Genomic DNA, 17455 nt, shown 5'->3' with positions numbered 1-17455 from the left:
CGAAATTTTTGGACTCTGTGAGCTCAAACTCATTTCGGCATACAAAATACCCACAATATACACAAACACACACTTATATCCATAGTGGGTGGACAACACTACATGCATGCATGCATTTATAAACCACACTTGAATCAAACAATCATTCAACCGACTTTTCCAGCAAAAAAAAAAAAAATTTCTCCAGATTGTTTTGTGTTCATTTATTTTTTTCATCATATAAATGTATGTGTTTGGCGGTAGTGGTGGTGGCGTGGCTGAAAAGTGCGCGGCGTTTTTTTTTCTTCTCATTCTTCACTCTTGAGCAAAAGTTTCTTGGGTTTTCATCATATTCTGGAATTTATTTAACTGTTTTTGATTAATTTCTATTTATTATTACAAGTGTTTGTGGTAGTTTAATGAATTGAAAATTGAATTAAACATTCATTTTTCTTATCTTCAATCTCATTGAAATTCTATAATTCTGATATAATATAATAATTAATATATAAAGTGAGTGATTGAGAAATTTTATTTTCATTGATATTTTAATGATTTTTTTTTTATTTATGGTTTGTGGCCGTTATTAGCGGCATAAACATTTATTTTCGCGCGATATTATCATCACATAAATAGTATATTACGTGAGGAAAACTCTTCTTTCCATATATTCCTCTTTTTGTGTATGTGGTGGTATTAGTGTGTGTGTGTGTGTCTGCTTTGATGACGATGATGAACTTCGATATACAAAATGTGAATTGAGTAAAAGAGTATAGATCACACATATACACATACACACACAAACACTCATTTAACATCATCATCATCATCATGGCTGCCTAATCAATGATGTTTTTTTTTATTTAGTGAACCAAATAAGATTGACTTTTTTTTAAAATTTGTGTGTTTATGTTGATGTTGATTAAATTTTAACCACTATCATCATCATCATCATCATGGCAATTTTTATTCTTTGAATGATATATAAAATCTATGTCTTATTCACATATAAAATTCGTGCATGTGATTCTTATCAAACTTGACGACTTATCTTATTTTTTTTTTGTTGTAAATATAGTATTGTAAAAAAGTGGCCTTGTTTTATTATTCCGTATCGTCGATTTTTTTTTTCGTCACTCGTTCAATGATCAACTTGAATGATATTTATTCTTGGACATAATGGATTCCTCCAAAACAAATGATAAAGAACAATCAACAGAAATTATCAATAATAATTTGAATGTGGAACAATCATCATCATCATCATCAACAACAACAAAAACAGATATGAAAATTAGTGAAGATCATGTTGATTCAACAATGAAGGATGATGATGATAATTCAGAATGTAATGATGAAGATAATTTAGCTGATGAAAATGAACAACAAGCCGAAGAGATTAAAAAAGAAGAATCAAATCAAGATGTAAAAAATATTAATGATGATGACGGTGATAATGATGTAGAAATGGCCGATGACGATAACAATGATAATGAGTTGATAACAAGACGAAGTTTACGAGCTTCAACAACAGCGAATAGTAATAACGAAAGTATGGCTTCCACAATGAAACAAGAAGCATCATCAACAACACCATCTGATAAAAGAGGAAGAAAACGAAAATCATTATCATCAACTGATTCACCATCATCCAAATTGCCTAAATATGAATTCATTCCGATTAGTTTGGAAGCAAAAACCATAGTGTTGAACGATAATCCGAAATATATTTATGATCGTCAAAAATTGATTAGTGTTCCACCAAAAGATGGATGTATATCGGTCGGTGATCTTATTTGGGCTAAAATGCAAGGCTATCCATGGTGGCCATGTATGGTCACTGTTGATCCATGTACTGGCAGTCATAACCGTGTTTCACGTTCGTATTTTTTTTTATCAAGCTTAATTTGTTTTCTATTAATTATTTTTACTTGTACAACATAATTAGGAACCACATTCAAAACTGAATATCATGTTCAATATTTTGGACCGGAACCTTCACGTGGCTATATAAATGAAAGCAATATTATTCCTTTCGAAGGATATCAACAATTTCGCGATAAAATTGAAGATGAATTGAAAGATTTGGATAAAAAGAAACGTGCAAAATCTGAACAAAAATATATTGTCCGTGGATCATTGCTCAAAAAATGGAATGAATCCATTTCGGAGGCTGAAGAAGCAATGGATTTAAATCGCGAAGATCGTCTTGAATTATTGAATTTCAATTACGTAAGGCAATCTGATTTACAGATATCGAATCGATCACAACATCAACAAAGAGCTACGCCATCATCGTCAAAAAAAGTTTCGCAACAAAATTCTGGAAAAAAAAGCAATGAAGATGTCTATGCATTTGACGATGATGATGCATTTGGTGATAGTACATTACCCACTGGATTTGTATTCCGAAAACGACTACCAAAAGGTGATTTTAATGTCTACCTAAAACGTCATCTTGAAGAAGAGATTGAAAATAATTCAGACCTTAGCAAATCGGAAGTGATTAAAAAACTAAAAGAAAAATGGTCTGGATTAGATGAAGCAATTCGTTCAATTTATGTAGAACGAAAAGCTATCTATGAAGATGAATCAAACATGTTGGTCTCGAAACGTTCGAATTTTGATGATGATTATTTTAACGATGATGATTCTGACTATGATTACAATGATAGCGATTCTGATCGCAATGGATTTGGTTTTAATGATGATCAAAGTGGTGAACAATTTAATAATGATCAAAAATCTGCCATGACCAGTGTTAAAATGAAATCTCGACGTACAAAATCACGTAAATCGGAAAAATTATTTGATAAAATTAAAAATCAAGACCATTCGACTGAAGACTTGGATAATGAGGAAGAAATTACCAAAAATGATGATAATGATAATATTGAAAATAATGATAAAAGTTCAATTGTTGACAATGGTGACGATACAAAGCCCGGTCCGGTCAAAACTATGAAAAAAACTCCTGGTCGTAAATCACGCAACAATAAAAAACAATCTGATCTCAATGAAAGCCAACAAAATGATTCCGAACAAATGAAAACAAAATCTTTGTCTAAATCAAATGATGAAAATTCAACTAGTTCTACAAACAAAAAACGAAAATCTACCACACAGAATTTAAATATATCAAAATCTTCCACTTCTGAGAAAAAAAAATCAACTACAATTAGTTTATCAAAATTATCCGAATCAAATTCTTCCATCGAAAAAAGATTGTGTTTTGAATTCGATCATGTTGAGGAAGATGATAGTACACAAAGCGATACTAGCGAAAAACCGAAAAAGATTAAACTAATAAGACGTTATTGTCATCATTGTGGTGAAGAAGTAAAAAAAGATGATAAATTGGTCACATGTAAAGGTGATTGTGAACGAATGTTTCATCTTAAATGTAATAAATATATACGAATGATTGCTTTGGATGATGGCGATTACATTTGTGATGAATGTCAAATGGGTAAATATCTTGTATTTTCTTCAATATTTTCTTATTATTTTATTTTCGAACACCAATCTACTATATTTAAAATCTTTTCGTTCTCTATTGACGAATAGGTAAATACAGATGTTTTGCTTGCAAAAATCCAGATGATTTGGATACGCAAAAATGTGAAGATAAACGTTGTAAAAAATATTATCATTTATCCTGTCTGGAGCATTACTATCCGATTCGTGTGAATGAACAATCGAATTCATTCGTATGTCCATTACATAGTTGCATAACATGTCATTTATTGACTTTGGATGATGATGAATATCGTCATAGTAATCGAAAATTAATGAAATGTATCCTTTGTCCGGTTGCATATCACGCCAACGAGATTTGTATAGGTGCTGGTACGATGCAATTACCAGATTCTCATATAATTTGTCAAGACCATTATGAAGATTTTAATACGAATCGTAATAATCGTCATATTAATGTCAACTATTGTATGGCCTGTATTAAAGGTTGGTATTAGTTTTGTTTTTATCAAACGTTTTCTACTATTTCTGGTTTTATTTTCATTTAATCAAATAGTTGGCAATTTAATTTGTTGTGAACGATGTCCGGCCGCATTTCATGAAGAATGCCTTGAATATAAATTTGATCATGAAAAAAATTTCTATTGTCAAAATTGTTTGGTTCATAAACACATACATTATGGTGAAATCGTATGGGTTAAACTGGGCCAATATCGTTGGTGGCCCGGTCGAATTGTTCATCCAAATCAGCTACCAGATAACGTTTCGAACATCAAACATAGTGATTGTGAATTTCCTGTTTATTTTTACGGTTCACATGACTATTATTGGGTGAACAAAGGCCGTACATTTCTTTATATGGAAGACGATAATAAACTTCTTACCTCAAATTCGGTCAGTAAAAATAGCAGTAAACTTATCAAGTCATTCAATATAGGTAAGTTTAATGTCATGTTAGATAGATAGATCAAGTTGACATTAATCGTAATCATTTTCAAATAGCGATTAGAGAGGCATCTGAAGAATTTGAAAAATGGAAAAAAGATAAAGTGGCCAAAAATCTTTCTCAGATAGCTAACAAACCTCCTCCATACCAACACATTTGGGTAATTATTTTTGCTCAGGATTCATAGGTTCAAATCTAATCTAATTATAATTTGTTTTGAACAGACAAACCGTTATGTATCGAAAAGTCACAATAATAATAATAGTGAATCAAATTATCATGTTTGTGATTGTAAACCGGAAAATCCCTGTGGTGATAGCCACAATTGTTTGAATCGAATAAGCTTGATCGAATGTGACCCGAAAAAATGCCCGACCGGTGAAAAATGCCAAAATCAACGATTTCGTAAATTAGAATATGTAAAATGTAAGCCTTTTCGAACAGCGAGTGCCGGATGGGGCCTTAGAACATTGGAAGATGTTGAAAAGGATCGTTTTGTCATTGAATATTGTGGTGAAGTTATTGACGAAAAAGAATGTCGTCGACGTTTGGAAACAAAGACAAACAAAAATTTCTACTACCTTACATTGGACAGAGTTAATATCATTGATGCCGGACCGAAAGGAAATCTGGCTCGTTTCATGAATCATTCGTGTGATCCGAATTGTGTTACCCAAAAATGGATGGTCAATGGCGCCACTCGTTGTGGAATATTTGCATTGAAAGACATTCCTGCAGGTATGAATTAATAGTTCAGGTTGAATTAAATTCTGATTACCGTTTTTTTTCTAGGAACCGAATTAACATTCAATTATAATCTTGATTGTTATGGCTTTGAACAAATGGAATGTAAATGTGGCTCAGACAACTGTACAGGGTTTATTGGCGGTAGCCGTCCAAATGGAAATGGCAACGGTTCAAACGTTAACAAAAATGGCAAACGAATTACCAATGGATCATCTTCATCATCTACTACTGTGGTGTCTAAATCCAAAAATGGCAATGGGACAAAATCAACGAATAATAACAATGGAAACAAGAGTAAGCAAGAAATGAATGAATCAAATGATCAATATTCGAAGGCCGATGCATCTGGCGATGAACAAACATTAGGAGTGGTGCATGAAAATGTCTGTTTTAAATGTGGTGAAAATGCCGATTCGGATGATCCGAGTCCTATCATTCATTGTAACCATCGTGAATCAAACTGCACCAAAACTTATCATTTAAAATGTCTGAACAAATCTGATAAATCTGATCTGATTGGCAGTACTGATGCTGATATTGGTGTCGGTCTTGACCCGAATAACTGGATCTGTCCACGGCACATCTGCATGAAAAGCCAACTACCCGATAATTCTTGTAATGAGCCTGCTTTTCTATTCTGTTCCGTTTGTCCTAATTCACTTTGCAAACAGCATGCTTCCACTATGACAGATGTAAGATTTTATTTCATTGATTTTTCTGTTTTTACTCTATCCTTTTATTTTCCCTAAAAATTTCCTTTTATTTGAATGATTTTTTCTACATTTTTTTTATATATAATTTGTTTTATAATCAATACGATTCTAATCCTTTGTGTTTTGTTAAATTTATAATTTTAACAGAATCTTCAACTTCCTGATAATCAATTTCTTTGTGGCGATCATCGTATTAGTGATGTTGAAGGTGGCCTTATCGTTGAAAATGAATTTATTGATAACGATGGAGATGATGTTGAAATGATAAATGGTGTTCCAGAATAATCATTTTTAATAGAGAATCATGAATATTGAATCGTTTTTTCAATCATCATCATCACACACACAATGTTGACAAATAATCATTCATTCATTTTGCATTTCTTTTTTTTTTTTTTTTTTTTTGATCATCAAAAACATTTGACTCATCAGATATTTTGTATCATATTAATAAGTTATCAGTTAAGATAAATAATCATCATTGAATCTATCTCTCCCTTTTAATATTTTTACTCACCATTAACACAAAAATTCACATTCAATGTTTAACACAAATACAAAGAAAAAAAAATTTTTTTCACATATTTTTCCCATTCACATCAACATTAATTAATATGTGTTTAATATTTAATATTTTGGAAAAAAAATCGTAAATTAATAATCGATATTTTTGTTCAATCGAGAAAATAAAATTTTTACGTAAACACACCACCATTATAAATCGTGTAAATCGATTAAAAATTATTGAAGTTATTCGCCACTCAATTGTTCATACAATTTCGGTACATAATCATCCCATTCAGCTTGATAGAAATTACCAGCAACCGGTTCGCCTAAATTGTATTTTTTGGCGAATTCACGAATCTTGAACTGTTAAAAAAAAATAAGAACGATGTTAAATAGGAGATGAAGAATTTATATTATTCGTTTAATACACTTACGTTAGCACGTCCTTCCCCACTTCGATTTGTCAAACGCTTTTCATCGGGTGTAATTTTACCCGGTTGTTTGTAAATAACCAATACATAACGATGCAAACCAGTACCTTTCGGTGGACCTGAACCAACGTATTCTGAAAGTATTTCACCTTTGCCAATATCATTGCCCGGTACATTGACAACCAGCCAATGATGCCATTCGCGGTATTTAGGTTGTTGACGACTTGGAGCATCAGGATCGGTCATACAAACAGTGTAAAGTGTGTCAGGTTCAGCCGGCCATTTAACCGATACGGGCACATTCTGTACTTGAGTCGGTGTCAGCTCATTACCCAATTTCATTTCGACGCCCGAGTTAAATTTAACCTAATTGATTAAATATAGTTGAAAGTTTCATCAAATTGAATAATTCAAAACAAACCTCGGCCACATGTAATGGTACAGTGTCGATGACATCTTTAACAACTTGATGCTGTTCCATGGTTCGACGTAATGCAACTTCGCTAATATTTCTGAATTGTTGTGTTTGATTATTACTGTGTGTAATGAGAAAATGAATGGAAATCAATTAGTCGACGATTTTTATGAGCAAAAGTATATCTAATTTGTGTGTGTACGTGCAAATTGTCAATGGCAACAACAATGTCGATTGATATATCAATCAAAAATTTGCCGAAAAAAAATAAAATTGCAAACAAATAACAATAACGTGTGTATTAATGGAGTATTGATGATGATGTTGTTGATGATAATGTTTATTACCCACACCCACAAAAAAACAATCGATTTTTCTCAAATGACCTATCGATTAAATGCTTACACTGCTATCGACAATTTATTGAAATTTCTTTTTTTAAAATTTAAATAAATGGTAAAGATTCTTTCATGGACAAGATAGAAATGACGATAATTATCTATTCTAGAACACTTAAAATAGACAAATAAAAAAAAATACTTACAAAACAGCAAATGTTGAAGGAATAGTTTGGACCAAAATGGGACTAATTTTGGCAACACAAGCAATGGTCGATGTCCGTATGACCCAGGGTAATAAACGAGTGGCAAGCATTAGTGATCTTTATTGTTATAATTCGTAAAGAAAGTATGTGTGAGATAGGTAAATTGATCACTTAAAAATGTTATTTATTTGGGTACTGGAGTGAACGATTAAAATCCTGACGACCGAAGCAATTGAATAAAAGAGAGAAAGCTTTTCAATGTGCCTTTTTATATAAATGCGCAGATTTTTTTTCTCGGTTCCATTCACAAAAATAATGAATTGTGAAAAAAGCCAAATGTAATTTGTAAAATTTTGAGTAAATAATAAAAAATTATATGACGATAATTGAATCAACAATAAAATGATTATTAAATGACCATCATGATACGAAGAAAATTATTTCTTCGATTCATTGGCCTAATGGTTTGTGTGATTCTGGTATGGATCTATTTACCATCTCATGTGCCAATGAATTATGAAAATTTAAAACATTCGGAACGAAAATCAAATTCCAGTGCAGAAAAATTGTTCAATTTTGATCTTTTAATCAATGTTATTCAATCAAATGATAAACAATATAATGTAACGAATGAACACAGATTCTCACCATTGACTGATGATAATTTGGTTATTGTTGTTCAAGTTCATCAACGTTTAAAATATCTACAAAATTTAATAGATTCACTTTCGAAAGTGAAATCAATTGAAGAAACTTTGATCATATTCAGCCATGATGTAATTGATGAACAGATTAATAATTCAATCAGAAGGATTGGTTTTGCCAAAATTAAACAAATTTTCTTCCCATTTTCCACACAAATCTGGTATAATACATTTCCAGGTCAATCAGTCGATGACTGTCCCCGTGATATAGGAAAGAAAAAGTATGATTTTTGTTTATGTACGAAATTAAATTTAAAAAATATTTTTTTAAAACAGAGCTTTGGAAATAAATTGTGTCAATGCCGGCCAACCCGATAGTTATGGACATTATCGTGAAGCCAAAATCACACAGACTAAACATCATTGGTGGTGGAAACTTTGGTATGTTATGGAACATTTACCACAAACACGAAATCATCATGGTGATTTTCTATTCATCGAAGAAGATCATTATGTTAGTCCAGATTTAATTCATCATTGGAAATTGATGAAATTATCACAAAAGTAAAGCAAAAAAAAAATTTTTGATTATTATTGTTCCAATAACATATCGTCTTTTCTTAAACACCGTTAGAGATCTTAAAGAATCAGATACCGTTGTTGATATTTTGACCATGGGCAATTATGAATTCAATGTGCAAAAACCGATTAACAATGTACAAGCTGAAATGAAAAAATTAAATCTAACAAATTGGTTTTCAAGTAAACACAATATGGCATTCACCATTGATCGTGCACTTTGGTCACGTATAAAATCTTGTCAATTTGCATTTTGTACGTTTGATGATTACAATTGGGATTGGTCACTACAGTTTATAATCAATGAATGTTTGAAACAAAAACTTTGTACTCTAGTCACAGTCGTTCCAAGGTATTTTATAAGAATAATTTTAAAAATATCTGATGAAAATCTAATTCATTATGTTTTTATTATTATTATCTAAAAGAGTATTTCATACGGGAACTTGTGGCGGCCTACACCATAAACAGAAACATTGTGATGAAAATTATGAGGCAAATAAATTGAAAAATTTTTTTGCACAAAATCATGAATATCAATTTATCGACGTAGTTCGAATCGAAAAACATTCCAGTCCATATAGAAAACGGATTAAAAACAATGGTGGATGGAGTGACCGTCGAGATCATCAATTATGTCAACAATATCAGTTTCCGTTTCGAAAGATTTTTCAACAGAATCCAGATTTCTATCGATTGTTGGAAAATGATTTTTCCAGATTTGATATAGAACAATTTAAATGAACATCTAGCGGGAAATTGCCGAAAAATTCAAAATTATTCTACGGAAAGTTTCTGTTAACCATGTGATCATTGATTTGAACAAAAATTTTTGTTTTGCAATTTTTTTTGTAAATTATTATCAATTTTTTATTTTTGTTATAAAAATATGACTTTATTGACTGGCACCAATCGATTATTATTCTTTATTCAATGTAGACAATCTCGTCATTCTGTATCTGAATATCGTAAACGTAAATCATTGCTAAGTAATTATCGTATCGATAGAAAATCGGATGAGATTGGAAATGTGTATGAAAAACTTCAGTCACCATTAAATGAATTGGTTCCTGTAACACCGAACAAAACATCAATCACGATCGATGTACTTGATCGTGAAACTTATGCACAATTATCCGAATGGCGTAAAGCGAATCTGGTTCGTCGTGCTCGACGAGTTTTGCCGTTGCCAATTTCGTTAACAACCGATGATAAACTTGGTTATAGATGGAAACAACAGTTTATCAAATCATTGAAAAAACGAAATATCCTAGCCTCTAGAAATCTGTACGATAATCCTTATGAATCAATTCCGGATTTTGTTCGACTGATGAACGATACAAATGAAGAAATGTTGAGAGAAAAATTTCCTGAAATTTATGAAAAATTTAAATCAATTCGTCAATCAGCAAGTGATTACAATTTTAAAGAACTAGTCAATGTCGATAAAACAGCATATTTTCCTTTTTCACAAACTTTGAAATCAAATGAATTGCTGGATTCAAATGAAAAACTTCACCAGGAAGTCGGATTCAACGATGAAGAATATGAGAATTTTCTAAAACACAATGAACTTTTACAATTTTTAGCTTCCAATATAAAGGCCGGTCCACTTTCGGAATATGAACCCGAAATTCGGAGTTGGGCATCACAAATTTGGCTTCGAAATTATGGAAAATCTGATCCATCAATAGCACCCAGTAAAGTTCCATGTAGTGGATGTGGTGCCCATCTACATTGTACATCACAAAATATACCTGGTTTTATTCCAGCGCAAAAATTCACACTATTCAACGAAAAAGAACTTGAATCTCAACGATGTCAACGGTGTGAATTTCTAACAAAATATAATGTTTCATTAAACGTGACCGTTTCAGATGAAGAATATCCCAATCTAATCACGAAGATTAATTCGAATAAATCATTGGTCATCATTTTGGTTGATTTACTTGATTTTCCATGCAGTGTATGGCCTGGTATTGTTAATCTGATTGGAGAAAAACATTTAATTTATATTGTGGGCAATAAAGTCGATTTATTACCTAAAGATGATCGATTTTATTTGGAAAGAATCAAAGAATCTTTGAAAGAATCACTGAAATCTACACATATTAGTCGTGAATCTAAAATTCGTGATGTTAGTCTTATAAGTGCTAAAAATGGTTTCGGTGTCGATAATCTTGTTACGAAATTATTAAGAGATTTAAAACCTGGACAGGATATTTATCTAATTGGTTGTACGAATGCAGGAAAATCTACATTATTCAATGTACTGATGCAATCAGATTTATGCGCCTTAACTGATGATCAAGATCTAATGCAACGAGCAACAACATCAATATGGCCAGGTACGACACTTAATCTACTCAAATTTCCCATAAGAAAAATGAAAGGTTGGGAAATGCAAATACGATTGAATCGATTAAATGTATTGGAGAAACATTATATTGCTGAAAATATTCTTACAAAAAACCTACGTCGACAATCACAAATTCGTTATGCACATTTATCCGAACGTATCAATACAGATATATCAACAACAACGCCATTCCTAATGGAGAATAATCATCCTCTCATACGAACGGTTCGTAATCGTGGAAAAAAGCCATTCGAACCGATGAAAAAAGATTCAATGAAACTCAATTATCTCAATGATACGCCTGGTGTTATTTATAAAGATCAATTGTTAAATCTTCTGACCACTGAAGAATTATTACGTACAATTCCACGAGAAGTGATCACACCACGTACATATACATTACGGCCAGAACAAACATTGTTTATCGGTGGTTTAGCTCGTATCGATTTAACACATGCTCGTCAACATGTTTGGTTAACCGTATTTGCTTCTTCATATTTACCTATCAATATTGTTTATACTGAACAGGCAAAACGTTTCTATGAAACATATATTGGTACAGAATTTTTGGCTGTACCATTAGGTGATTATGAACGGCTAAAATATTGGCCTCAATTATCACCAAAAGAAATTGAATTAGAACTTTTGGGTTGGGAAAAAAGTGCAGCCGATATTGTATTATCATCAGCTGGTTGGATATCCATTACTGGTAATGCTGATTCAAAATGTATATTGAAAACATTTACACCCGAAGGTCGTGGTATATACACACGACAACCACCAATATTACCATATGCAATACGATTAAGAGGTCGTCGAATTCCAGGTACACCTTGTTTTGAGAATAAACTGTTCACAATCGATGATGATGATCATCATCATCATGGTTATTATAAGAATCATCGTCATACAGATGAAAAATTAAATGAAAATTCCGAAACAATGACCATGGACGATCATATTCGTCGTCGTCGTCATAAACATACGAAAATTATCGATGATGAACGATTGAAAAAAGCTCGTACATTTATTGAAGGATAAATAAACAACCAAATCTGAAAATGACATGACTTTTGGATTTCATATTCTCACCGTTAGATGGCAAGTGTTGTAACATTTTTTTCTGTATCAAGAATTTTGAATAAATATTATTTTACATGAAAAAAATTGACATTCTGATCTATCAAGTTAAAAAATGTAAAAAATAAAAACCTTTGCGACGAGGATGGGATTCGAACCCATGAGTACAAAGTACAATGGATTTCCTTCCTTGATTTTTTATCAATATTTATCGCCATGTCGATTATTGATCATTTGTTTTATGTACGTATTATATTAGCAGTCAAATGACATGACTTTTGGATTTCATATTCTTACCGTTAGATGGCAAGTGTTGTAACATGTTTTTTCTGTATCAAGAATCTACTATTCTATGACGCTAAGGATGTCTGTAAACTGCGGCGAAGCTGAGCCGGCCATTCCTACTTATTTTCAGTACAAACATAACTATTTGGTATGAGCTACTCAGTGTGTGTTGTGTGTGTGTGTGTCTGAGCATGCGGGAAAACTTTTGAATGCCTCTGAACAGTTCGTCCAGCTCAGAAGTAGAAGTCGCTTCCAAAGAAACGCATTCTGTGGTATGTAGCTTTGACAAAGCATTTTTTCATTGTTCTAGCTCCGCACACTTTGCTGCAGATTTTGCATCCCATAGATGGTGCAGTCATTCAATAGAACATAGAAAGAGTTCGAATCGTCGAATTCGAATTTTGATAGCGACCACGTGATTTTCATTTTGTGTGAATGTATATGAGTATTTGATGAGTATTTTGTATTATTATAAGTATTGAAAAGTGAGTATTGTATTGTTATAGTGATGTCGATTCATGTGATTAACATAATTGACTTATTGCTCAAAGATCTCATGCAGTCGCAAGAAGTTTTTGGTGGTAAATTAATCATCTTTGGGGGAGATTTTCGTCAAATATTTTTGGTGTAGATGCTGCGATCGTTGTTGACCTATTTTGCTGAAGGTCAACAACGATCGCAGCATCTACACCAAAAATATCGTATTCCGCCAACTTATCGATATCGATGAACAATAATAAGTATGCTGTTTGATCCATAAGTTGATGTTGGATTTACGTAACATTTTCAAAGGTGTCAGGTACAATACAAAAGTCATGGCTGAGCCTGCGGTACCAAACCGAAAGCCGGAAGCAAAACGCCGTGCATAGAAATCCACCGTCAGGCACGAAGCGTTAAAATTGACACCTTTGGCTGGATGCCAAGCAGGGGGGCGGCGCAGCCGTCCCCACCTGCGGGCATCCAGTTATATTGACCGTCAAGGATTGATACCTTTGGCTGGGTACCAAGCAGGGGGGGCGGCGCAGCCGCCACACCTGCGGGTATCCAGCTATATTGACTGTCAGGAGTCAGCCCCGCAGGGCCAGCCTGGGGCAGGCGCGAAGCGCCTGTACCGGGCTGGTTTTGAATAAAGAGATTATTATTTTACATGAAAAAAAGAATTGTAAGAAAAAAATGGAAAAAATTTGAACCTTTGCGACGAGGATGGGATTCGAACCCATGAGTACAAAGTACAATGGATTTCCTTGATTTTTTATCAATATTTATCGCCATGAATAAATTTTTCAATGTCGATTATTGATCATTTGTTTTTTGTACACATTGCTACATTTATTGGTATTAATTTTAGCAGTCCATCGCCTTAACCACTCGGCCACCTCGTCAGTAATACCGTAAAACGGGAAATTTCGTCAGAAGAACATAAAGACAACTAGTCTGTTTGAGTGTAAAATAACAAAAAACTTTATTTCATTACTTTTTTTTAGATAATACATTCATAAAGTATGTAATTCACATTTACATTCAGAGAGAGAGAGACAAAGATGAAACAACCAAAACAATCAATGATTAATCTAATCAAAGATCTGAATGCAATGGAGACCGACTTATTGGAAACTGATTTTGAAAAAAAAAATAAATGCCAATGATATATCCACATGTACAAACTATAACTATAAAGTCAACGAAACAAAGTACCGAATATAAAATGGCACAAACGAACGAATTTATATTATGTAACAGCTGGTATCATTGAATATCAAAACAATCATCATCATCATCATCATCATCATAGGGATGCAAAAAAAACAAAACAAAAAAAATGAAATCAAAACTTGGAGCAAAGGCCACGAACACAGAGAGAAAAAAAACAATAAGAATAACACTATAACACATTCCGTTAGAGAGAATAATACACACACACACACACACCCATCAAATAGTGTGACTCACATCGTTTTGACATGATGTCTTTTCAGTAATTTTTCTTTTTGACTTTTTTTTTTGTTTGATACTTGCTGACATTTTTATATTTAATTTCATAAAGCTCATGTGTGTGTGTGTGTATGTTTGTGTTGTGATCATCATAGCAAATAATAAGTTTTTCTATTTTTTTTCCTGGCGTTTTGATATGTGTACCAAAAACTAACGGAATAAAACTTTTCATTTCATTCTGGTGAAAAAAAAATAGAAACAAAAAAAAAATTTCATCATCATCATCATCATAATAATAATATGAGAAAAAAAGTTATCATCAGAAAAAAAAGAAAGAGATGATGGAAAAGAAAAAACACAACACACACACACACACACACAAAAAAAACAAATTAAACCGAAAAAAATAGAGTAAAAGTTCCCATATATGATGATGATGATTGTGGATTGTGTGTGTGTGTGTGTGTGTGTGTGTGTGTATCAAAAACGTTTTTCTTTCTTTCCATAGTATATATTTAATTAAAACAAAAAATATCGAAAAAAAGTCTTATTATACAAAAGAATCCAATTGCATTATTACAAATGCAACTGATGTGTGTTTGATTTGATTTAATGTAATGTATGTGATTCGAAATTGGTAATTTTTTTTGTTTCAAGTCTTCATTTGAACACTTGGTTTTTTATTTTTGCTTTTTTTTATTGTTATTGATGTTTAATATTTTTCTACTGATTTTGGGGGATGGATTTGGTTTGGTTTAACTTGGTTGTCAGATTTGCCTGGACAATAATTGTGATGATGATTATGATGATTCCATCGGAAATAATAAACAATTCACCCCAAAAATGGACTTGATTTGAATTTTTTTTTCTTCTTCTTCAATTCAATTCAATCACACATAATCACGATTAATCGATAATGGTAACAAAAAATAATTATATCGTTTGATGATTCGTGTGGACAACAAACAACAACAACAAAATCAAATTGGTTGGTTGGCCTTGTCCTGTGTATTTTTTTTTGTTCAGATCAAGGACTGAAAAAAAACTGAATGAATAAAATGGATGGAACCGGTCAGCCGAAATACAATTTTTGGCTTTGATTTTTTGTTTGAAACAAAACTTTTCCTGTTTATTCAATTTCAATGTTTTTTTTGATTTTGATTATTCATTCGATGAAATAATATTTTTTTAATAATTTCAAAAAAAAAAATGATTTGTCCACACAATGAAACTTGTCATCCACTTGTATAATAGGTACATTCAAGTGGTCGCTGTAGTTAGTGGTGGTGGTGGCCACAATTGTGTACGACCACCTGAGGTGAATGTTTTTTCTTTTCTTGACCTTGTCATTGTGATGATGTCATGTTGACAATGTCAAAATTTGAAATTATTTTTATCCAAAAATTTAACAAAAAAAAATTAGCCCATACACCTAGCCAAAAAAAAAACACAATGAAAGATACAATGAAAAGATTTAATATATTGACTTTCAGTTTCAAAACTAACAATATAATAATAATGTGTATTATTTAAATTTAATAATTTTACAAATCAAATTATCAAATGAATGTATCTTGCCAATCGATTATTTATAGACCACGAACAAAAATTTTTTTTTATTGTTATTGTTGTTGCATAATCATCATCGACAAAGAAAAAATACACACGTGCAAACAGCTTCGGGCATTTTCTCATAATTTTTCATTTAAAAAAAAACGAAATTTTTTTTTGTCGTTCCATTCAAATTCAATCTAAAATAATATTTTGATGCTGAATTTTAACATGTATTGTGTGTGTGTGTGTGCGTTTGTTTGAACAAATAAAATGTTTCTACATTGACAATGAAAATTTCATTGAAACTGAAATTTTTGTTTGTCTCAATCCAAAAGTTAGAAAATCAAATCAAATCAATCTTTATATCATTATCAAATACAAATGAATAACGATTGTAATTAAATCGAGCAAAATGTGTGTGTGTGTGTGTAATGAATGAATGAATGGAATAGAAGAATTGCTTGTTTGTTTCTTTTGTGTTTCATCTTGTTGTGCAAAGAATTGTTGAACCAAGAAAATGAATGAACGACGAATAAGAATAATATTGATATGCTAACAAGAATATTCATTCATTTTATTATATATTGAAAATGAATGAGATGAAACAAAACAAAACAAAACAAAGAAAAAATCTTGAAGAATAAAAAAAGAATCTGTTCCAATTGTTTCAACAACAACAACAACAGTGTATTATTCATCGAACATTGAAAAATTGTGAATGAATTGAATTTAATGAATGAAAATACCATATTAACATATTGTTTCAACAACAATACAAATAGAGTGTTCACAAAAATATTCATCATCATCCAGAGAATCCCTGCTGAAAAAAAACTAAAATAAAAAACAGAATCAATGTTGAAATCTATGCAAGCATAATTAATTAATTTATAATAATGATAATTTAATGAATAATAATAATAATAATATATTGATGATGAAACATAATGGAAATATATTCATTCGAGAATCGAGAATCCATAATAATAGAGGGAATTGTGAAAGGAAAAAATTAATATTATAACTCTATATATACATGTATTGAAAATGTTGTCTTTTGTCTTAAAAATTCTTGTTTCATTGTTAATCTGAATGATTGAATTCAATGATGTTGACAATCTTGCGAAGCGTTCATCCAAATCATGTTTTTGTTTGCCAATGTTTATGTTTGTTTTTGCCTATGTACTGATTCTTTTTGAATTCTATTCTATTCTTTTCTATCTCACGTGATGATGATTATAGAAATTCGTAAAAAAAATTTGT

At 31.6% G+C, this 17455-nt stretch overlaps 4 protein-coding genes and 1 non-coding gene across 10 annotated transcripts; 3 read left to right on the top strand and 2 right to left on the bottom strand.

The window, feature by feature from the left end:
• Nucleotides 1-4: 4 nt before the first annotated feature.
• LOC124498292 (histone-lysine N-methyltransferase NSD2-like) lies at nt 5-6572 on the top strand. Of its 6 annotated transcripts, none has more exons than XM_075729792.1 (10): nt 107-492; nt 570-662; nt 1058-1858; nt 1928-3448; nt 3547-3942; nt 4013-4393; nt 4459-4562; nt 4627-5140; nt 5195-5841; nt 6010-6572. In XM_075729792.1, the coding sequence occupies exons 3-10, from the start codon at nt 1159-1161 to the stop codon at nt 6145-6147; spliced, it is 4401 nt and encodes a 1466-aa protein (XP_075585907.1). In that variant the 5' UTR covers nt 107-492; nt 570-662; nt 1058-1158; the 3' UTR covers nt 6148-6572. The 6 variants fall into 6 exon arrangements, with proteins under 6 accessions (XP_075585908.1, XP_075585904.1, XP_075585905.1 ...); XM_075729791.1 differs by having other exon boundaries at nt 570-938; XM_075729793.1 differs by lacking the exon at nt 570-662 and having other exon boundaries at nt 5-492; nt 5195-5443.
• LOC124498296 (protein D3) lies at nt 6335-8034 on the bottom strand. The gene is made up of 4 exons (XM_047062032.2): nt 7760-8034; nt 7222-7336; nt 6804-7166; nt 6335-6732 (listed from the first exon to the last, which is right to left on the bottom strand). The coding sequence occupies exons 1-4, from the start codon at nt 7867-7869 to the stop codon at nt 6613-6615; spliced, it is 708 nt and encodes a 235-aa protein (XP_046917988.1). The 5' UTR covers nt 7870-8034; the 3' UTR covers nt 6335-6612.
• A 27-nt stretch (nt 8035-8061) lies between these two features.
• Nucleotides 8062-9888, top strand: Mgat2 (alpha-1,6-mannosyl-glycoprotein 2-beta-N-acetylglucosaminyltransferase). Its single transcript, XM_047062030.2, has 4 exons — nt 8062-8684; nt 8740-8967; nt 9038-9334; nt 9411-9888. Exons 1-4 carry the CDS (start codon nt 8173-8175, stop codon nt 9724-9726), a joined length of 1353 nt encoding a protein of 450 aa, XP_046917986.1. The 5' UTR covers nt 8062-8172; the 3' UTR covers nt 9727-9888.
• LOC124498293 (nitric oxide-associated protein 1) lies at nt 9872-12508 on the top strand. Its single transcript, XM_075729796.1, has one exon. It carries the CDS (start codon nt 9872-9874, stop codon nt 12380-12382), a length of 2511 nt encoding a protein of 836 aa, XP_075585911.1. The 3' UTR covers nt 12383-12508.
• Nucleotides 12509-13901: 1393 nt separating this feature from the next.
• On the bottom strand, nt 13902-14088 carry TRNAS-GCU (transfer RNA serine (anticodon GCU)). The gene is made up of 2 exons: nt 14052-14088; nt 13902-13946 (listed from the first exon to the last, which is right to left on the bottom strand). It is a non-coding gene; the product is annotated as a tRNA-Ser (tRNA).
• Between the last annotated feature and the right edge of the window lie 3367 nt (nt 14089-17455).

The sequence above is a fragment of the Dermatophagoides farinae genome, chromosome 3 (assembly GCF_024713945.1).
Source record: "Dermatophagoides farinae isolate YC_2012a chromosome 3, ASM2471394v1, whole genome shotgun sequence".
Taxonomy (NCBI): Eukaryota; Metazoa; Arthropoda; class Arachnida; order Sarcoptiformes; family Pyroglyphidae; genus Dermatophagoides; species Dermatophagoides farinae.
The sequence above is the reverse complement of the archived record's forward strand: the minus strand, read 5'-3'. Positions and strand labels throughout refer to the sequence as shown.

Bases quoted from the DNA above. Each gene is read 5' to 3' on its own strand.
- LOC124498292 (XM_075729789.1), top strand. From the start codon at position 1,159: ATGGATTCCTCCAAAACAAATGATAAAGAACAATCAACAGAAATTATC. The intron at 4,563-4,626 runs GTAATTATTTTT...TGTTTTGAACAG, and splicing joins CTCCATACCAACACATTTGG to ACAAACCGTTATGTATCGAA. The intron at 5,141-5,194 runs GTATGAATTAAT...TTTTTTTTCTAG, and splicing joins ATTGAAAGACATTCCTGCAG to GAACCGAATTAACATTCAAT.
- LOC124498296 (XM_047062032.2), bottom strand. From the start codon at position 7,869: ATGCTTGCCACTCGTTTATTACCCTGGGTCATACGGACATCGACCATT. The intron at 7,337-7,759 runs GTAAGTATTTTT...CATTACACACAG, and splicing joins CCTTCAACATTTGCTGTTTT to TAATAATCAAACACAACAAT. The intron at 7,167-7,221 runs GTTTGTTTTGAA...TTAATCAATTAG, and splicing joins TACCATTACATGTGGCCGAG to GTTAAATTTAACTCGGGCGT.
- Mgat2 (XM_047062030.2), top strand. From the start codon at position 8,173: ATGACCATCATGATACGAAGAAAATTATTTCTTCGATTCATTGGCCTA. The intron at 8,968-9,037 runs GTAAAGCAAAAA...AAACACCGTTAG, and splicing joins TTGATGAAATTATCACAAAA to AGATCTTAAAGAATCAGATA. The intron at 9,335-9,410 runs GTATTTTATAAG...ATTATCTAAAAG, and splicing joins CTAGTCACAGTCGTTCCAAG to AGTATTTCATACGGGAACTT.
- LOC124498293 (XM_075729796.1), top strand. From the start codon at position 9,872: ATGACTTTATTGACTGGCACCAATCGATTATTATTCTTTATTCAATGT.